This window comes from Ctenopharyngodon idella, chromosome 10 (genome assembly GCF_019924925.1).
Source record: "Ctenopharyngodon idella isolate HZGC_01 chromosome 10, HZGC01, whole genome shotgun sequence".
NCBI classification, from domain to species: Eukaryota; Metazoa; Chordata; class Actinopteri; order Cypriniformes; family Xenocyprididae; genus Ctenopharyngodon; species Ctenopharyngodon idella.
In genome coordinates this window covers 32,827,756-32,851,214 of record NC_067229.1, presented here as the reverse complement: position 1 = coordinate 32,851,214, position 23,459 = coordinate 32,827,756, and the positions used below count along the sequence as shown (strand labels likewise).

Genomic DNA, 23,459 nt, shown 5'->3' with positions numbered 1-23,459 from the left:
TTTAGAATACATTTTAGTACAAAAGTTTTTGGTGAATCTTGATTTGCTTGTGAAAACGTTCGTATGCAGATTTCACAAACAAATTTGTGTGTACGCATGCTTAGTGAATGAGACCCAATGTTCGTATCACATTTTTTTCCCCACTAAGCACTTCTAGTACAAGCAACGTAACAGACTGTATCCACTGCAGATTTCTGAAGTCGGTGGCCTATAGTAATTTATCTAATGCTGATGGCCGTGTAAATCTTTAAGGTGACAGGTGCACCTGATGCAGTCAAATTGCTCAATGCAAATGGAGATGCAACAGGACTTCTGCCATCACACACTCAGCCCTGCTTATACTGCCATCAAGTGTTTAGCAATGTAACTGCAGGTATGTTTATGAGGGGAAAAAGTGAATGTAAAATGCTGTTTAACATTCTGAATCATGTTAATTGTATCTTATAAATCTCAAAATAGTCTTCAAAATAGTCAAAAAGAAATTTATTTTGCTTAAAAATGCTTTTTAAGTAACTAAGTTAAAACTATTCTTCAGATAATAAGTCAAATGTAAGTCTCAGCCCTGGGCGTGCAGAGTCAGACGGAGCATGGCTTTATGACAGACATGGATTTAATTAGGGAGGTCATGGCAGTGTATTAAAACCTTTAATGGTCCCTTTCCTCATATTCATCTGTCAAAGATCAAGGCTTTCTCATTCTCTGTCTAAATATCACAAAGGCCTCTATTGGAATAAGACAGCATGCACGCTTCCATCCTCTTGAACACTGGAAATGTCAGAATGGCGATGCTCTGGGGTATTAGAGAAAGGGGGAAAGGTCAGCTACTGTAGTCTGCAGCTGGCATATGATATTTGGAGATGAGCAAATGCAGTTGCAGCTCCTGACAGCAGACTGGCTGTGCTGAAGGGCCTAATGAGGCTTTAGTCCTGCCATATTCTTATTATCAAAATTATCTCAAGATGATCACAAGATCATTTTGTGGTGTTTGCAAAGCAGCAGTGATCGCTAATTGGAAGAAAACTGTTGCGTTTTATATGTTGTGCCTTGTGAAAGTATTTAGAGCAAAAGCCAATACTCATGTATATAAAAAGAAAATACAATTATTCAGGAATATAATTTTTTTTAAATAATTTGGGAATTTTATTCTCTTTGCAGTGTTATTTTATAGTATTTATTAATATTTAGAATTAGCTTATTTTTATATTTTCAGTTCTTATTTTAATTTGAGTTTTAGTAATTTTTGTTACGTGTTTTGGTCATTTTTATTAGTTTTATTTATTTTATTTTTTTTGCTTTATTTTTATTACAGTTTTAGTTTTAATAATTTTAGTGCTTCAACTTATTTCAGTTAGCTGCAAGGGAAATATTTTAGCCTACATTTTAAAACTTTTAAGTTAATTTTTTATCTAAAAATTGTTTTGTATTATTTCAGCTTTATTTCATTTGAAGGTGCAATATGTAAGAATTCCGCAGTAAAATTTCCAAAAACCACTAGACCAGTGTTATATATTTTGTTCACTTGAGTACTTACAATATCCCAACTGTTTACAACTATTTGTAAATCGTGAGAAAATAGCGATTTTAACCAAGGCTCCGGGACGTGTGAGGAGTCGCCTATCAATTGGGACATACCCGCGTTACCCTCTGTTTCCGGTTTTATTTTGTAGAAACCATGGAAACACCAAAGACGCTTTAATATATACATGTTTTAATAGACAAGGGAACAACTGTTTTGATATATTTGTAGACAGAAAATTAATTATTGTTATATAGCAAACACGTTTAGTCTTATTGTTTAAATCTAATTTTCTTGATTTTTTGCGAGTACCATGCTTTACCATGCCTTTTAGTAACAGTAATACAGCATTTTCTCCATCATACAATACGTTTTAAAATTAATTGCATGCCATTTATCAACACAAGCCATCCAGCATTTAATATGTTCTAAAATCGATCTATCTTACTGCAGTGTGTCTCTAAGTGTCTCACAGCAGCCGCCGAGCGAACGCACAGAGTAACGTTATAACAACATTTTCAACACACTCAAATGTATCTAATATGATAAACAGAGCTGTGTTACCTCATACTCATGACCGGAAAAGCGGAAGCGGCACCGGCGACTGTGGCATAATAAAAGTTCCGCTGCTCGTGAGGCGTGTGTTGTGCAATCGCTCCAGCGGCCTCGTTCAGCTCCCACAACACTCGATCCTGCTCTGCTTCATACTACAGTAACGTTAATAATCGCATCCATGAACGCGATTTCTTCCCGAGACCTATCCCAATTGTTTTCCACCGGCTGTGAGGTGAAGACCACATGTCCCAAGATTCCACTCTTAAACTTGGCGTCATCAAGCTACTTTTGAATAGGCCTTTAACGCCCTCTAGTGGACAGAAAATATTACATATTGCAGCTTTAACAAACATTTATTTTAATTAATTATTTTTAATAGTTTTAGTTAAAGGGATAGTTCACCCAAAAATGAAAATACTTGCATCATTTACTCACCCTTATGTTGTTCCAAACCTGTATGAGTTTCTTTCTTCTCTTGAACTAAAAAGAAGATATTTTGAAGAATGTCGGTAACCAGACAGTTGACGGTAGCCATTGACTTCCATAGTAGGAAAAAAAAAAAAATACTATGGAAGTCAATGGCTACCATCAACTGTCTGGTTACCAACAATCTTCAAAATATATTTTGTATTCAACAAAAGAAAGAAACTCATACAGGTTTGTAACAACATAAGGCTGAGTAAATGATGAAAGTATCCCTTTAACAATAACACAACTGATTAGAACTAAAACACAGGACATTTGTAAAATATTATAAATGTCATACAATATTCTTTAAACAATAAAACATGCTCATAAGTATCAATGTTATTGCTCATATTTACACTAAAGGAGGGAATGGAGCCAATTTTTAGCAATACTCAAAACACATATAAACCTTGCGGATCATTTTAACAACTGCATAGCAATGCCTTGGCAAAACTACCCATAGCACACTAGCATGGAGGTTTTTGACTACTTACAACTACTAAGCAACCACCCAGAACAACCTAGAAAACTACTCAGAGCACCTTAGCACCAGCATAGCAGCATCCTGGCAGCAGTTTATTGTACAACAAACTAGCATTGTGGCTGCAAATTTTAAGATAGGCAATCACCTCCTACGTTGTTTTTAGAAAATGTAAAAATCTGTTTGCAGCACTGTTAAATCAATATGTACCAAATTCACACCCCAGTCAAGTGCGATTTTGGCCCAATAGTCTGTGAAGATTTGTTCAAGGTTGTTCAGGTTTGTCAGACACGGCACTTTTCAAATAGTGCCTTGAATACTCAATTGGGTTGCGATCAGAGCTTTGATTGGGTCTTGTTGGACATTCAGCTTTTTGTTCTTCAGTGTTCATTCCACCTGGTGTTTGGGATCTGTGCTCTGCACAAAAAAGACCTTCTTCCCCAGCTTAAGCTGTTTAAGCCAACAGTTTTCAGTGCAGTACTTCCCAACACGATATTCTGGCACATCCATACTTCACTCTGTAACTACAGAGGTATCTTAGCAACTTCACAACATTATTAAACTTTCATTATTAATAACTAAACATAGCCAACAAGTTCAGACTCAAAATATTTTGAACACCAATCGACCAAATGTGTCTCAAAACATTATTTACAATTACAGGCCAATCTGCACATGTAGCCAAACTGTGTTCTTTGAAAGCAGAAGTTTAGTAAATTAATAAACATCCTACATTACACTTGGGAGTAACAAGCTTAATATCTGCAAAAACTTTGCTGAGTTGCTGCTTGTAATTTGCAGCCTCCTCTTCCTGCTAATTGAACAAACACTGGGACTTTCAAGCACTTCAATATTGCTTTGAACCTTTTCTCTTATTCATGCATTTACTGTGCCTCAGCTTCATCGGAGTGCTCTTTAGTCTTCATTTTCACAGCTCTCCTTAATTCTCAACATGACTAATGAACCAATAACTGTGGGATGTTTATTCAGAAAATGTGCTAGTTATTGTAGTGATTAACAACTAGAACCCAGTTGTAAGGCTATTGTGTACTTGTTAGAGTGATTGTTTTTAATCTGTAGAAACTTTCTTTATGTAACTGAATAGCTATGCAAAAATGTTGTACATGTTAGGATGATTGTTTTTCATCTGTGTAAACTATTACTATATAACTGAATGTTGAAGCAAATCGTTTTTCACATATTTTTATGCATGCAAAAGGTGTTTAATGCTGGGCTCCACTAAAATAACACAAATACGCAACTTTATGGTCAGCACTGGTGATAGTTAGGAACATTATGTAGTTTCGTCCTTTATTTTTCTTGCAGCGCAACAATGAACACAACATAAGCTGTGATGTGTTCGAACTAGGGCTGCAACTAACAATTATTTTAATAATCGATTAGTTGGTCGAAAAAAAGCCCAATTTTCTTTTCTTTTTTTTATCGACCAAACACACTATTCCACATTCTGCCCAATGCTGTCCTTCAAACAAAGGTGCCAACTGAATGCTATGAAAACATATATAGTGAATAATATATCTATCTATATCTATGCTATATGCAAAAGAGCTATGTGCAAAAGAGCTATAAAGCAAAAGGATGGTATAAATCATTACATTCAAAATTAAGATAATAATAAAGATAATAAAGAAAAGTAAAAACAGAAACTCTGTGTTAACAGATCAGAGGAATGTTCTGCAGGAACACACACATTCACTCTGGACACAGTAACCTGTTACTGTCATTTCTTTGTCCTGTAGGCCTAAATGCAAGAAAAGTCTTACATTTATATTCAATTACACGCTGTTATTTCTTTACAGTTAGCACTCTCATAAAATACTTCAATAACATGTTGACATTTAAACCTAAATTTAACATCCAACAACAGATATTTCAGCAATATTAATATTTTTAAGCTGAATATTAATTGTCTCCCTCTCTAATGCGTCCCGTCGTGTTTAACTTGCATGCGCGCGGCGGCGCTCATTCAGTAAAGTCTGAAGTTTAACGCAGGACAAAATTGAAATATTCGCGTGAATTGGTAACACTTACAGATAAGGATATAACCGTAAAATGAAAGTTTTGCCTTGAGGAAACATATCACACATTAAAAAGCACACACATCTGTCAAAGCCATTATAAACATTACGCTAATGCATTAGTTTAAAGCTTAAAATAAAGAATTCTCATGTTTGGTTGCAGCTTAGATCACATACCTTTCCCGCAGCAGCTCACTCGGTTTCCTCCACTATTTTTAGATGCATTTTGTCCTTAGAAATTCGGTGCTTTAATTTGACGCGACTAATGGAAGTTTCCATGCACGGTGGGCAGACGCGACTAATCGATAATGACATTCAATGTCGATGATTTTTATTATCGATTATTATCAATTTTATCGATTAGTTGTTGCAGCCCTAGTTCGAACAAATGACTCATATGAGCTGGTCCTTTTTAATGAGTCACAAAATTCTCAAAACAGTTTTGCTTATTAGTTAAAGTAGGCATGAAACGAAAGTTGCGAAAGTGAAAGAACTGCTCCTTGAACGAGAAAAAATGTAGGACAGGACTTGATTTTGTCCATGGGGAATTGATTGGATGGTTGGATGGTTGTGGTTTGCTATTGGTTGATCTAATGTGAGTGTCCCGCCCTCACACCAGTAAACATCATCAGAGAAAAGATGTCACTGCAAAAGGAAGGGAAAGTTATTTTGATTAAAGTTTATGAAGGCATATGAAAAAAAAATGATGTGCATAGATACATCATTTATACTGAATACTGCAATATTCCATAAAAAGTAAGAATTCAGATTTCATGGTGACTAACTGAACCACAAATCTGATTATTGTTTAATATATTCGGTCCAATTGTAAGTTTAATCTACACATGCAATCAGGATGACTAGCGTGAATAAGTCAAATTAAAAATTCCCTATTTTATGTAAGGAATAATTTCATTATTGAAAAATGCACATCCGAGGTGGTAATGAGGCCACGACGAGAAGCGAAGAAGGTAATTTAGTTGAAAACACATGGAAATTGTTTCATACTGAATAATAATTGCACACTTTAGAACATTTGTCAACCAGTCGGAATCAAGCATTCAACAACCCTGTTGAATAAACTGTCAATCGATATATACTAAAACATCCCTTCATCACAGCAGTTTCTGTTGTAAAGATGTAAACAAGCTGCACTCGATAAACAGAAATCCTTTTGAAAAACCTTCTTTATCAATAGATTCTGTAATTTAACATCAAAAATGTTTTTTTAGCTCCTAAATGCTTTATTTTAGGAACCAGGTACTCCCTATAGTCATTGTTTTGTCTGGAGTTTCGAAACAATGTCACCACAAAAGAGTTTCAGTCCTTAGGGGAAAAAAGTATATATATTTATATATATCTTGGGTATAAACTGTCAAATATACTTACACATCTTAAAGGCCTTCACAATCTACTGATATAGTGCATGCATTGTTAATTGTCTCTCATTATCTGTCTCATAAAAGACTCGTCAAGCTATATTGTTTGGTCTGCTGTCATCTAGGCTAAATCATTATGGGATGTGGTTTTGTTACTGACAGCGGGTCAGTGGCCCTGACTGGACTCATAAGAGATGAGCTCAGTGAGTGTGGCTGTCACCTCAGCAGTGCTGTGCATCTCCATATGACATTTCCAGCCATTTGTTTCATCATCACCCTGTGGGTGTGACGTCTTCTCTCTGACCCAGTAGCTTCAGGCATCAAACAAATGTCACTGGGCTTGCTTCCAGCCTCAAGCCAAGACCATGGCAGAGGCAAAAATGCAGTGACAACATGCCTGGTCTTTACATCATATAGGTTCTACTAGCCAATCAGATATTTGAGGTGTTGGTCAGGAGCCAGTCATAATGCAGATGGAGTGGTGCGCACAGCTGAAGATGATGAATGGGAATCGTGTTAATGTTCTGAAGCTACTGTTACTCATGTACACTTTAGCTCCTAAAATAGAAACTGACTTAATTACAACTTAATGAGCAACTCTTTACCAATATTGTGTTTCTCACAAACATTAACCTTGCTGATTATATCAGGGTGAGATCTCTTTACTTTAATTTCACCTTTTATAATGAGTTTTCAACAAATTATAGTCCTTGATCAAAGGTTTCATAAAAATGTTGCCATTTTTTCCTCTTGAGTAATGTGTCTGCTGATGTTATTTTAATGAAATATATTACTTTTAAAGAGAAACAAAGTTAATGCTAGCTGTCAGATGTACATTCCCAAATGTTGATGTTTCATATAATTATTACTTATTTATTCATGAACTGCTAAGTTAAATTAATAATAATGATATTCACCATAACATATTTAATATATTTTGTGTTCATCCTTGGTATACTCTCGGTATAATCATTCTATTGAAATCATTAACTCTTTATTTATTGCTGAAGTCCAGCAGAGGGCACTGCTGCACTTTAATCTAAGTATTTGTATGACATTAAGGATAGATAGATAGATAGATAGATAGATAGATATTATTTATATAATTTCAAAAGAGTAATCATCTAATTGTTCATTTGAGTTCTTTTGAGTTAAACAAAATGCACTTATGAGGCTATATTACCTTAATAAACTTTTTTTTTTTTTTTAAAGTTCATGAATTAAACAAAACTGTAAACACCACTATTATCCCTATTTAAGTATCAATAACAACCAAATATAGTTCTTCATTACCTTGCCCAGGCCTAAATAAATATATATTAAAGTAGTATTTAAATATATTAAATATCATTTCAATATACGTGTAATGATATATTGTTATTATTATTATTTAGTAAAATAAAAAGCAATTAAAACTAATAAAAAGAACAATATTTAATAATCCAAAATTTACTTGGGGGCCTTATATTTTTATAGAATTAATTAGATATTTGTAAATGTCTGTAGGGAAACCTTTGTCGTGGAAGGATTAATTAAGTTCAAGATATTTTAATTAAAGGTTAGTATAGTGGCTTTATCATTAGAGCTTCCGGAAAATGCAGTGCTCTATATCTGCACTAAGGCAAAGGCTTTTCATTCGATTTTCACCCTAGAATGAACACAGGCACACACACAGGCACACATGAAACAAGAGTGCCACTTGTTAACTAGACTCCTATTTTCAGCACTTCAATTGAGAATTGTTCTAGCTTTATAAACCTTAATAAATATGTTTTTATATATTCTTCATTTGATGTGAAAGAGAAATTCACGTCAATGCTTTAATTCTTTCTTTTTTTAAAGCAAGTGTTTCATTTTTGACTGAATTTGTAATAAGGTTTCCAATAAACCAATAGGAATGCATAATGTTGGTTTTATTGCTTGTGTTATGAGAAAATAAATTATGTTTGTCTATCTGATGTAGTAGATTTAATGCAGGTACGGATTGGTTCGCGGTGTTAGTTTTTGTAAGTCTAAAAAGAGTTGTGTTCTAATTAAAAATAAGCAAAACTGTCAAAATCTCACCTGCATAGCAGTGTTACAGCGCTGGCCTATGTGTACACTTGTTATCCACAGTACATGTTCTCTAATTTATTAGTTTGGTACCTCATTAACCTCATTGAAATATGAAAAATCATGAATTCTAAAACATAGATAGTATATGTACAAGATTGTAATCACTAAATAAATACACTTAGTTAAAAGGGCTACAAGAGGTTACATTTAATTATAATGCAGGGGTGGCTAATGACAGTTCTGGAGAGCAGAGTTCAGCTCCAACCCTAATCAAACACACCTGAACAAGCTGGCAGGTGAGTTTTTATCAGGGTTGGAGCTAAACTCTGCAGGACTGAGGCTCTCCAGGACCAACGTTCGCCGCCCATGATATAGCACTTTATACAATAAAGATTGTTTCAAAGCAGCTTTACACTGATCAAAAGGAAAATTATGATCAATGATGCAAACAGAATTCAATTATGCTGTTAAGCAGCTCTAAAAAGACAATAGTGTCATTGTTCAGCTGAAGTCAGTTCTGATTCTGTTCAGTTCAATAACTGTAAAGTTCATCAAATATGAACTGAGTTCAATTCAGCTATAAAGCAGCTCTGCAGAAACAGTGATATCATTATCCAGCTCAGTTCAGGTTCTCATCCAATAGTGTTAGTGCAGTCAGACCAATAACATTGCTGAATATTAAGTGTCCCAAATTAGTATTAGCATCTCAGGTACTAAATAGGTATTCTGACGTCATGTTATCATCCCAAAGATAGATATATAAAAAAAAAAAAAAAAAATTCTTCTTGACAATTAAAACATTAAACAACACTAGAACATTAAATAAATTAAATGACATACCTTTTTGCAACTGAAATTATTCCTCTTGAAAACGAAATGTCGCCTGCAGGATTCTCCTTAGGATTTAACTGCCAAAACCTTTTTCAGGCGGCTGAGTTTTTCCTGGTGAAAATCAAGTTTTTAATGTTGTTTATATGTCTATCTGGTGTATTTAACATGCTTTAAGACAAACCATGTGCAAATTCATAAGTCAACACCATTGCTGAGTATTTACTCTTTAAAACTGCAGTAAACCAAAGACCTGCGGTTTGAAATCACTGGTGTTTATGATGTCACAAACTACCTTGTAGCCAATCATGTCAACATGCTGGTGGGCTTTAGCAGATCATTAACATTTGTGAGGTCAGGCAGTGATGTTGGCAAGAAGGCCTGGCTCACAGTCTCCGCTCTAATTCATCCCAAAGGTGTTCTATCGGGTTGAGGTCAGGCCAGTCAAGTTCCTCCACACCAAACTCGCTCATCCGTGTCTTTATGGACCTTGCTTTGTGCACTGGTGCGCAGTCATGTTGGAACAGGAAGGGGCTATCTCCAAACTGTTCCCACAAAGTTGGGAGCATGAAATTGTCCAAAATGTCTTGGTAAGCTGAAGCATTAAGAGTTCTTTTCACTGGAACTAAGGGGCCAAGCCCAACCCCTGAAAAACAACCCCACACCATAATCCCCCCTCCACCAAACTTTACACTTGGCACAATGCAGTCAGGCAAGTACCGTTCTCCTGGCAACCGCCAAACCCAGACTCTTCCATCGGATTGCCAGACAGAGAAGTGTGATTCGTCACTCCAGAGAACACGTCTCCACTGCTCTAGAGTCCAGTGGCGGCGTGCTTTACACCACTGCATCCGATGCTTTGCATTGCACTTGGTGATGTAAGGCTTGGATGCAGCTGCTCGGCCATGGAAACCCATTCCATGAAGCTCTCTACGCACTGTTCTTGAGCTAATCTGAAGGCCACATGAAGTTTGGAGGTCTGTAGATATTGACTCTGCAGAACGTTTGCGACTTCTGCGCACTGTGCACCTCAGCATGCGCTGACCCCGCTCTGTGATTTTGCGTGGCCGACCACTTCGTGGCTGAGTTGCTGTTGCTCCCAATTGCTTCCACTTTGTTATAATTATTTCTATGGAATAGAAATTTCTTATTGCACAGGTGGCAACCTATCACGGTACCACGCTTGAATTCACTGAGCTCCTGAGAGCGACCCATTCTTTCACAAATGTTTGTAGAAGCAGTCTGCATGCCTAGGTGCTTGATTTTATACACCTTTGGCCATGGAAGTGATAGGAACACCTGAATTCAATGATTTAGAGGGGTGTCCCAATACTTTTGGCAATATAGTCTGTTTACATAGCCTTTTTAATCTAAACGTCGCTCTCAGCAGGGTGGACAGTGTTGGGAAGTTCGTTAACAGTATATCGCTGCAAAGGTATTTCTAACTTCTTTTTGCTTCAAAGCTAAGAACAAAAAGAACTTCACCTTGAGTAAATCAGTGAGTCCTTGAATCATGTTCAGTCTTGTGCATTACGTGTGCATGAGTGCTAGCATGAGCAATAAGTTTCTGGCTGCACTTCACCTAACGGCCACCTGTGTCACTAATAACAAGGGTTTCTGAATTCTAAAATTGCCCCTTTAAGCTAGGCCAAAATCATTATAATTTATTCATTCATATTCTGCTTTTATTCAGCAGGTAGTTTTGCAATTGTGTCACAGTTCTGAACTGATCTGAAATATGAGTCCAGAACACAGCTCATATTTATCAGGCTAAGTATGAAGAATATTCTGCATCCTGGTTGCATCTTTCACCTTTCATTCTGTCACCTTCATCATATCTTTATGGATATGATTTATATATGTGCGGATATTTACCAAACAAACCTTTTACCATTTACAAATGACAGTAAATAGCGACAGTAACATGATAAACCAATAAGCCCCAAGAAGGTGTGGTGATATTAGGACAGCTAAGGGGCATTACATGCTGTATACCTGAAAAGATTCCATAAAATAAACACAGCAGCAATGTATTAATACAGAGTATTAAAAAATAGTTTTACTAATTCGTTCCCTCGATTTACTAAATTGTGCGCACGATTTACTATTTGGGTAGTGGGGGAAAATGCCCCCTTTGGGTAAAACGCCCCCCTACTGTTTTTTCTTTTTCTAAAGAATGATCTTTTATATCTTATAATATCTTTTATATATATATTTTTTGTTGAATGTGTTAAATAAAATAAATTGACTAAACTGATGGAAATGTGTCATTTATATTTTAAAAGGTTTTCCCCAAACTTTGAAATGGTCAGGAATTTGTTGGCGCACCATTGAAGTGTAGTTGAAATATTAATGTTGTTTCAACATTAACTTGGTACATCAGATGGCAACACTATTTTATGTTGTCATTACATTTCAGTTGTATTTTCAGTGTTTTAACAAAAGAGATTTAGAATCAACATCACATTGTAACATTGGACAAACAATATTACCAAAAATTATTTTTGTTAATTTCAGTGTTGATTCAACAGCAGTGATGTAGAATCAACATCATTGTGTAGTGCTGATTCAACAATATTACCATTGCTTATTTTTGTTATTGTCAATATTGATTCAACATCGGTGATATAGAATCAATAATGTTGATTCAATAGCATTACCATTTTTTTGTTCACCATTGTTTCAACATTAAATGCGGGTGCAAACGTAATATTGAACCAACATCACTTCATAATGTTGATGCAATTATATTATCATTAATTTTTTCTTGAAATCTCAACATTGTTTCAACAGTAACTGAGGGTGCAAAAGTGATGTTGAAAAAATATAATTTTGTAATTTTTAATCAATATTACCATTAATTTGTGGTTGAAATTTCAACACTGCTTCAACATTAACTGAGGGTGCAAAAGCGATACTGAAGCAACATCACTTTGTAATGTTAATTCAGTGCAATTAGCATTGACACATCAACACTGACTCAACATTGTTTCAGTGATTACATGCTATCTGGGTGTTTTATAAACAAAGTTTGTAAGGAGCATGTTCAGATGTCCTATCTAATCAGCTTGAGAGGATCGCGGCATATATATACACAGCCGACTCACCTAGTTACCTCAACAGTTTTCTGCATCCCTCCACCACCCCGACTCCTCACTCTCGGCTGGTTCCTATTCCCAGGATATGGGGGAGTACTCTGGGTTTGGGCTAAACTGATTCTGAGCTTGGAGCCTCTCCCCGAACAGCATGCCAAATATGCTTATTTTACTCTTTAAGTCTATTCGATCATTTGTAAGTGTGAACTCATGAAAACAACTGCCACAGGTCATTACAAAGCTGGAACTGAAACTTGGGTCACCAGAGCTGCCCACAAGGATATTGGCGCAGATGATAGGACATTATTTTCAACTTGACCGCAATGTTTTATTTTCCATCATTCAGTCCATTTTGCCTGTACATAAATAAACCTTTATGTTATGTCATTAAAATCTACAAATCAAAATATTTATTCCATTTATGAAGAAAAGCCTCAGCACCCAAGACTCTGTCACCTATTGTCTCAACGGTGTACAGTGTCTTTGGTCGGATTGCCGGCAATAGCCATTATAGGATTGTTTGTGATTTGGTCTTAGTGACTTAGGAGTCCTCTTGACTACTTCTAACTTTTCACAGATTTAGGAGCTAGTTTTAGTACTAAAATGCTTTGTGAAATACCATTATTTTTATGTGTTTCTCCTAAATCGGCAAGTTAGGAGCTATTTTTAGCCTTAAGATGTTTTATGAATACGGCCCCAGAAGTGGAAAGAGAGAAAAAAAGAAAAAAAAGAAAAAAGAAAAAAAACATTAATTAAAGGTTAAAAGAGCATATATGATTCTAGTTAGTTTTACATGGTTAAATTTGATTTTATTGGGGTTTACTTGTTCCAATTTTAAGATAACATGCACTCAAAAAAATGAATTGTTGGATTTAATTAAAAAAGAAGTGTCAAGTGGTTCCACGCAACTATGCTGAGTAATTTGTACAAATAACAATTTAGTTGTATGAACAAAAGAAATTTAAGTAAAGCTGACAAAATTTCTTTGAGTAAATACAAATCATTTGAATGTCACTGTCACATAATATTTATATGTGCAGTTTACTTAATAACGTTATGTTTATTACATAAGGTGAACACATTTATCGACTTAATTTTTTTTGAGTGTGTGGAACCACTCTCCATGAATAATGTTCAGCCAAAGAGCTATTATTTTGAGTGAAGAAAAAACTGACACAATAACTAAGGAACAGGCCTAATTTGTATAAAAAACTGATATAGGCCTACATTATTTTCACACAAAAAATATTGTTTTAAATTGGTTTATGATCATTTCTTTCTTTGTTAAAATTGGCATCATTTTAAAATATTTTATAATAGATTATAATAGTGTAAGACTGAAGGTATGTATATAAATATATATGTGTGTGTGTGTGTGTGTGTGTGTGTGTGTGTGTGTGTGTGTAGCCATGAAAAAGTAAATGATATACCTAAAAACGATATACAAAATGATATACAAAAGATTTTTAAAGTTTTAACGTGATCTGATGCAAGCATCTGTTGAAGAAACATCCATTATTGAAGTTATTAAACATTTATGATAAATTTAAGTCTTTTATGAGATGCATTTAGGTGTAGACCCCTAGTCCTCTCATTTTCCTTTCAGGACTAAATTTGGGTTACTTATCACTTTACCTTCATCTAAAGATAGTGACAGAGGAAGGCACTTGGGTCCAGTTAAGCCGTCTATCGATCAGATTTGAAGTAGAAATCCATTTAATGGCCTGAAATATGATCATACATAGAAAATACCAACACAGAATCTGTGAAACATTGCCAAAAGCAGCTGTATTGAAAAGTAAGGATGAAGATTTCAGCTAAAGGTAATAAATGGTTTTGGTAATGGTGCAGATCTGAGGGGGCTCAAGTCTACAACCCCATTACATTACCAGTGCAAGGCTAACCCACCATACAAGGCATACAAATTGATTGAGTAATTTTGTCTGTGGAAGGAATTCACCTTCAAGCAACCCACCAGCACCCAAAAATAAACTAAAAAAAACTAATTTATCTTCTAACTCTCTCACGCTCCACATACGATGATTGTGGCGAGACTTAAGAGCGTTGCTCCTGCAGTCACGTTAAAGAACAGGGTGGTGAACTCAAATGGAAATGATTAATTAAGCTTGCAAAGCACCGGGGGAATAGTGTAGATAAAAGCACTTTTGTACAATCAGAAACAGAATGAGTTTAATGAGGAGCCTTACACAGATTGGACCTTTCTCCTCCATTGAGTTAATTATCCAATCAAATAAAGACACCATCTACCACTTTCTTATACTCTTTTTTTAAACATGCATGAAAATGACTGAGAATTACTGAGCATCTGGTTACCACTAATTTAATAGACTTAATCACTATCTGAGATTCTACTTAAAGGGTTCATGACATGAGAAATAAAATTTCTTTTACATCATTTTACACCATTGCACCACTGGCCATGCCCACTGGTGTTCAGACGCCCATTCACACTATGCAACACGCAGCGACAAAGTGACATGATCACATTCATTTCAATGAAGAACTGGCGATTTCCAGTGACATGCGCAACATGATGTAGGCGTTTCCAGCAATGCAACAAAGCTGAGATATTATGCAAATGAAAAGTGACTTTATAACTTTATGCAAATGAAAAGTGACTTTCAGGAATGATATCCTAGGAGTGAAGTCAGTGGAGCGCTTATGATCCGTCATCCTGTAGTGGAGTTTCATGGTTAATTTTAGTGATCAGAAACTTTTCTATAATTTGTGATATGTCTCTGTGTATACGGGGGTACTCGCTGTGACTCTGAGCCTGAATGGTTTCTTGAACCCAGATAGACCAGTGCTTGCACCATGGATAAATAGCCACGATGGCAACGAGCACTCACTCTTTCTAGTTCATCTTTAACATTAAGCATTTTATGTACTGATTCCATTTATATTTATTATTTTCCCTCCAAAATATTTGTTTTTAGTGGCAAGAAACCTGATTCATTTTCTACAACAAGGAATAACATCAGTGAAAATCATTCACAAGAGTTGAGCAAACAGTAGTCTCAGCCTCAGACGTCACATTGGCTGAATGTCTGATGCATATATGGCACACAAAATTGGAAACACTTCAGGAGTTTCAAATTCGTCATCTTATTTAAGTTCCACAGGATGTCTGGGAGATGTGTGTGTCGCGTTCTTTAACGGTCCGCCTGGAAACAAAGATGCAGTGATGTCAAACCCCCTCATGGAAGAAGAAAGTTGTCGTGTTTACTACTGTGACAATGAGCGCTTATCAGGATCAACTAAATGCTGGATTTTTAAAAGTATGTAAAGTATGTGAAGTTACTCTTTAAAATACGTTCAAGAGTTTTACACCCATGACACAGAACAAAATGAATTGTGATTGGTTGCTTTACATGTCAGTCAGATGGCCTCTGGCTGGTCCTTGGCCAATGAAAGCTGTTATGGAGTCCAGACCTTCTGTCTGAAAGTCTGGCTACGTGAGACTATAGGCAACCAGTAGTGGGAGCTTTAGATATATTTACATAGATCCATCCTTAGTGACTGTCGGTTCATTCCAAACGGGATATATCGCCCTCCGAAGGGCACTTCGGAGTGAAAACAATCATGGCCGCCACAAGGGTTGTTCCAAACCAAAGTGCTCAAAACTGGCCACTTCAAAGGGCCCTTCGGAATGAAGGATTTCGAAGGGTACAACTGATGGACACTTCGGGCCCCCATGATCCATTGCACAGGGAAGTTGTTTGACGTCACAGAATGGGTACAGTTCGATTTTACCTATAAATGTATGTATTGTATTTTTCTATACTACTGTACTATACGAGTTAGATTTGGTACATTATTAAGGTCAAAATGACATTGTACTTCAACAAAATGTTTTACAGCTCCCTTTTTCAGTCCATTCAAATGTTTCAAATATATAGACACAATATACATTATATTTAATGTAAAAGACCGGCAGTAGCTTATAATGTTACTACAATAAATTAATGCGTATTAATACAAAGAGTACATCGGAGAGAAAAGATGAAGGAGCCTCCTTAATTGTCTCGTTAAGATGGCGCAGAAGTGCGTTCCAGATTTTTTGACCCCTACACCCTTGATCCCTTCGAAGCTCTCACTCCATTGGAACGTAGCCCTTGAGCCCTTCCGAATGGAACGTAGGGTATGTCTATGGGCTGCTATCAACCTTTTTCCTAACGAGCCTACTACATTTTAGATTATGGGTGGCACTTCCAGTTTGGGGAAGTTCCACTCTAAAAGACTACAATTTCAAATTATAAGGTTGCAGTACAAATAATCCTTTTCCGTCAGTTTGACTGAATGAACTGTAAAATTTCCTTCATGTTCTGTTTTCAGATTTCAAGAGAATAACGTAATGTTTGGTATTTTAACTTGACATGGTATATCAAAAAATTTTCTCCCCAAATCCCTACGTCTCTTTCCAGATTTGTTTTCACACAGATGCTTTAAAGCCTAATTGTCTCCTATTTTCACTTCTAATTAGCAGTGTTTACTTTCTAAAGCAGGTAAATACAATATTTATTGTCTGTCAAAATGAAAGAACTTAAATTTAAACTTAAAATATCAATCACTCAATGTTGCAGTTAATAAACATTTTTTTTTTATTAATTATATATGTCTATATTATGTAACATACAATGTATGTTACATAATATAGACATATATAACTACAGTGATATTTAACACGTCCATCTCATTGTACCCAGTTTTTGAAAATACTATGAACCATTGGCTGATTGTTTACAGTTTAACAGAAGTTATAATTCATGCAAAGCGTCATGGGGCATAGGAAAAAGGTGGATACGTAAGCTATCCGCCATATTGGAACGTCAAAGATATGTTTAACTTTATGCAAATGAAGAGCGACTTTTGGGAGCAACAACCAATAGGAGTGAACAACAATACAGACTTCAGAAGAATCCCAGCATCAGGAGCAAGTGAATGGTTTATTTTTATTTGGCGTCCCGGATTGCATCTGAGGATGTTTGTTCAGAGTATTTGACTGCAGATTATTTTGTAAATGAGTACAGTATAATTCGCAACGAAACTTTTAAAGGAGCCCCCCCATAAAAACAGATCATTTCAGATATCGGTCAGAATGAGGGTTTAAAATAACAATTTTTGCTAGTACATGACTGTATTTTTATTTTTATTTAGTTATTTTTGTGGAAAAAAAAAAAAATTATTAAAGTGAACCTCAAGGATCATATTATAATAATAATAATAATATTTTTTTAAGAAATCCATGTCCTGACCCCTTTAAATCCAAAGCACTATGCCATAAATTATCCATAGCCCTTGAGCAGTGTTTCCCAACTCTGCTCCTGGAGTACACCCAACACTGCAGATTTTGTATGCCTCCCTAATCAAACACACCTGCTTCAACTCATCGGCTCATTAGCAGAGATGCTGAAATGGCCTGGAAAACCGTCTCCGAGCAACAGTGACGTTCCTAAATCAATCAGTGTGTTTGAACGAATCGGTTGAATGAATGATTCAGTGACTCGCTCACTTGTTTCATTATTGAACGGGAATGCTCAAACACGGATGAGTGACCAAGGGTAAGTTTATAATTGTCTTGCTTGCTCGTATATTGTGATTATATTGTCATTACTGTATGATCATGAAAACAAAATTTGCCTTTTGCAGTTATTGATTTGTTTTCCTCATTAACCTTTCTGGGACATGCTAGGTTGCTGAGAAAATCAGGTAAACATCCAAAGTGGTCAAAAAACTGTATTATATCATATTATGAAAACGGATAATAACTATTAACATATGTATAATAACTGTATTAATCTCTCAACCAATATATTGAACAAACTAAATAAATATCATTTATTTTCTTAAAAAAAAAAAAACTTCAAAAAATGTAGTTTTTTGGCACTGCACATTAAACTAAACAGCTTTTTTATTTTTTTATTTTTTATTTTAAATAATTCTAAAACTATAACATCAAATGGCTCATGAGATGAGTTAGTCGAGTGATCTGAGACATCTCACGTTGAATTTACCGAATGACTGAAAAGACAATGTGACAGCTTTTCCACCGTTCATCTCTCTCTCTCTCTCTCTCTCTCTCTCTCTCTCTCTCTCTCTCTCTCTCTCTCTCTCTCTCTCTCTCTCTCGCGTCCCATCCTCTCTGTCACTGGAGGTTGAGAAGGATATTCTTGTTTTCACATCTATAGAGCCATCAAAGCACATAGTAAATGAGAGCGCGCGTGAACATCTGAGAATCCGTCCACATTCATTGATTTAGTCATCAAAACAGACAACCTGAACATCATGCAGGTAAGATGCTGTAGCCTACCTGAGACGAAGGCAAATTAAATTTTTGTATCTGTTAATAGTACATTATTTTGTCTTCAACTGATAAAATGTAGTTGTTTTAAGTAATATAAATGAAAATAAACGTGTTCTGGTAAACGGCTTTTAAACGCAAAGAACCTGACTATCTATTTATCTTTCCTTGCCTTTCACTTTGAAGTGTTTAGAAACTTCCATCCAGTCCGCGTATTTCCAAATAGAATTAAGGTGTTAAACTTTCGGTATTGTGCATATTTAATCCACAGTCTTCTTTTATGACAATTCATTTTTCTACACTAGGTCAGTGTACATGCATTTACTTGTCTAATTTGTTGGTTATGTCAGTGTGTGATAAATAAAGATAACATTTGTTGAAGGCTGTTTCCTATTTAACTTCGTATCAATGCCTGCTTTCTACCATCGTCTTCAGTCACACTTTCTAAGAATTTCTGAAGGCTGGTTATTCACCAAGCAATGAAGACTGCAGTATGTGCCTGTGTCTGTGTGTGTGTTTGATTTAAAGTGTATTAAATTGTCTTGAGAGGAGCCCTAAGCCATTTTCATCTACAAAGTTTGTTGGACAGTGACTCTTATAACCAGTAATCTGATTATTATGTAACACTGTGCCTTCTTCAGACTACTTTAGAACAGCCTGTGTCAGGAATTTGATATCATGCCCTTCATGTCCCTTGCCTAATATAAGAGCTTTTGGAGGAAACAGGAAATAGGGACAGACAGAAATAAATATTTCAGTCTCTATACCAAATTTCTAATTCTATTTTAGGCCAGTCGAGGACTGATAAGGAATTCTGGGAAATGTTACCCACATTTTATTTTAATATTTTACATTATAACATTGCATATTCCCACTACACTGGTGATATTTATAGTTGCACACAAATACTTTCTTATCCACTTAAACATAGATGTGCACGACAAGAGAAAAAACAGACACTGATGACCTATGACAACGGCAGTGATGGCTTATGTAATCATTGGTGAAGGAACAGTGTGTTCATGACAGTTGCTTGACATTGTCATTTGCGATTGACACTTTGTGATAGTTTAAAGCTTGCCTTCCACTGAAGAATTTGTTCTCCTAAAACACTCCGTAACCAGTATTTGGTGTGAGTTAACAGCAACATTTTCTTCTCTTTGTGTGAAAGATGATGCTGAAATGAGAAACCAGAGGTAGATTTACAGTTTGAAATATTTTTATACTGTGTTATTTTTAAAAATCCAGCTGCAACGCATAAAATATATTTTCGAAAATGAGCCAGATTTGTTTAGACCATTTAGCAGTTATTTAAAGCAAGTGTTTTATTGATCGAATATCAAAATGTGACACTTACACAACAAAGAAAATATACTTTGCTCATCTTTGTCAACTCCATGGCAGTATCTGATTATTATACTTAACAGACAAAGGAGATTAGGTTCTTCGGTTCCTGAAAAATGAGATGCAGCTAGTGGGGCCTCAGAGTTTGAATTGATGTAGTGTTGCCTCTCCATGCTGGCAGACTGTTTTAAAATTCAAACACAACATAACTCTAAGTAGTGTTTAATAATTCAGTGAACATTTTGCCAAATTCTAAACAGGAAAATTTCTTACTCTCTGGTCTCTGAGAATCTGTCAGAAGAAAAACCCAAAGTACAGCCTAAAGGCAACATCATTGTAGGCAGGCAGAGAACAAGAGGACTGGATAAAATCGTAACACTGATGGGATTAAGACTGTAAACATCACAGAATTTTTTTTGCCATTTTGAGCCATGGTTTCACACCTGCATATATGAATAGATTTTGTGTTGTTTGTTGTGTTGTAGTTTTTTTATTTACTGAAGTTGGTGTTATTGGTGCTCTAATTATTTTCTGCTCAGATAGTTGGCTATATAGTTAACTCAGCTAGTTTTGATCAATATCCTGCTATAGCTGCTCTAGAATCTTCTGCTCTGAATTCTGCTTAGCTGACAGCTAATATTGCTCTATAAAGTGTTCGGATATGTGATGCTCTAGAATAAACTCAGATGCACTTGTTACTCTATTACATCTGTTCTAGATCAGTGGTTCTCAAACCTGTCCTGGAGTACCCCCAACCCTGCACACTTTGTATGTCTCCCTCATTTATCACACCTGATTCAACTCATGAGCTCATAGAGACCTGAAGTGGGTATAGGGAGACATTAGGCTTGTTCGACTTCATGCGGCGCCGCAAAGATCGGCTGCTGCCTGACAAAAGCAGTGCATTCTGGTTAGAAAATTTGTCCGACTTTGATCGGCGATGCAGCCGCCTTACGATCACATGTAAAGTACCGCGAGAGCGAAACAAGACCAGCCGCCTAGGTCGGGTGCTGCAGTTGCTCAAAATCGGTTGCGAAAGCCTTGATGACGACACACTTTATTCTCATTGGTCAGATTCTGTGATGACAAGAACGACATGTGTTGCGTGTTTTTTCTTAGACAAGTTCCTGTATTTAACCAATCTTGATATTGAATATCTGATATTCAAAACATGGGAATTTCAATCGCATCCACTTCGGTTACAGTCTACGCAAAAACGCGTGGTCATCTCGAACAAGCCTATACAAAATGTGCAGGGCTGGGGGTACTCCAGGACAGGTTTTAGAACCACTGTTCTAGATAGTGCTAGACCCTACTCAGATAGTACACCCAAAAATGAAAGTTGTTCCAAACCTTCTTTCTTCTGCTGAACATAAAAGATGATATTTTAAACAATATGGGTAACCAAACAGTTGATAGGCCCCATTGACTTTCATAGTATGGAGGAAAAAGAAGAAAAAAACTATGGAAGTAAATGGGGTCTATCAAATGTTTGGTTACCAACATTCTTTAAAATATCTTTTGTCAAGTTCAATGAAAAGCTATTTTAAAAAAGGGGAGGAGCTGCTTGATATGTCCCTCCCTGTCTTCCTGTTTCAGTGGAAATTATTACGTCAACACATTAAATAAATCTGTGCATTTCAAGGCACTTCATTGGGCTTTTAACTAGCTAGATCTAGAATAATTTCAGATAACACTGCTCTGAAGTTTACTTAGCTAGTGTTGATGTTTGCTTAGCTATAACCTGTTTGGATAGTGATGCTCCAAAAAAATTGTGATGCTCCAAAAAGGGTATCTCTGCTCTGGAGTCTTATCAGCTGGTGTTGCTTTAGAATCTGCTCGGATAGTGCTGCTCTAGAATCATTTCAGGTAGCGCTGCTTTGAAATCTATTTGTTCTTCATGTCAGAAGTAACGCGAGTGCTTAAAGTATGTCAGAAATAGAACGGGGTATCAGTTTACTGTCGGGAATATGATGCTCTGGAATATGATGCTCTAGAATAAACTCTGTTGCTTAGCCAGTGTTGGTTCCAATGCCTGCTTCTAGTGCTGCACTTGTTTCTATTCAGCTACAGCTGCTCTAGATCCTTCTAAGATAATGCTACTCTAGACCTTGCTCAACTGCAGCTGAGTCAGCTAGTGTTGCTCTATAAACTGTTCAGATAGTGTCGCTTACAATACACTGATAGCTTTGCTCTTGCATCTTCTCAACTAGTGTTGCATTAGTATCTGCTCAGATAGTGCTGCTCTAGAATACATTGATATAGTGATGCCCCGAAGTCTGCTCAGCTAGTGTTGCTCTAGAATCTGTTTGCATAGTGACGCTCTAGAATAAACTAGAGCACTAGATGTGGATTAGCAAGTGTTTGCTCCAAAGCCTGCTTAACTTGTGCTGCACTAGTTTCTACTTTGCTACAACTGCTCTTTATCCTGCTTAGTATGTGTTGCTCTAGGTCCAACTCAATTAGTGTCGCTCTAGATCCTCCTCTGCATAGTGCCGTCAGTCCCATTGTCATGTACTCACGCAATCCCCAAATCAGATGATGTATTGAAAGTTCACTCTGGTCAAAATAAAAGTATTCATCTGATTAAAGGTCATGAAGTTGTTGTTAGAACAACAAATATGCAACTCTTATAAGCAATAATCACCCTTACTAAAATCACTGTACATTGTGGTACTCTGTTTTCTCTTGTACCAGTGCAGTGCCACTAATGCAGCTTCTCTGGTGTTCCTGTGGGGATATCAAGAGCTGTTTGTGTTGAAGGTGCCATATGTGGTTGTTTGGGACAGGTTGAGCAGTCACAGTGGTCAAGCCAGAGATTAATTGGAGCCTGCTATGCTGACATTGCTTACCATACACGATACTCTCAACTGACTCACTACAGTCATGTCAATAATGCAGCAGGTGCCAAGGTCTCTAGGTGACAACATGACAGTCCAACACAAATACACACATGCCCACACGACAGCGATCGTTGTTATCAACCAAATCACAATTAAACACACAAATACCGTTAGGAAGGAAACAGTCTGGCACTCTGCAATGAATTTGCTGGTGTGATTATGTAACACTCACCACTGCCTGTCAATGCAGATGAGTAGCCAAGCAAATTAGTGCTTGTAGGCATTTACAGTTCTTACAGTAAGTGCTTAAATTGTGTGTATTTGAAGAATTAAAAATGTTCTTTCAGTGAGTAATTCGAATTCTCTTTCATGGCGATATTTAACACATGCTGGCCCTCAAAAATGATGTCCCCCAAGATGCTGGCCCCTGATGTTTTATTGATGCTTTAAAGGAGCTTGAATAATTTAGCAATTCTCTAAATGTTCATAGCAAAGCTTACTGTCTTTTCATATGCAAATAAGAAACAAGAAAAA

General features: G+C 36.2%; 1 protein-coding gene across 2 annotated transcripts in view; it reads left to right on the top strand.

Moving 5' to 3' along the window:
- The first annotated feature begins 17,884 nt into the window (after positions 1-17,884).
- Positions 17,885-23,459, top strand: part of kcnip3b (Kv channel interacting protein 3b, calsenilin) — a 28,581-nt gene continuing 23,006 nt past the window's right edge. The window contains exons 1-2 of one of the 2 annotated variants that reach the window (XM_051908796.1): positions 17,885-17,998; positions 18,592-18,728. In XM_051908796.1, coding sequence (XP_051764756.1) covers positions 18,723-18,728 — 6 coding nt within the window. In that variant the 5' untranslated portion in view covers positions 17,885-17,998; positions 18,592-18,722. The remainder of the gene's footprint in view (positions 17,999-18,591; positions 18,729-23,459) is intronic. The other variant, XM_051908797.1, reaches the window with a different exon arrangement.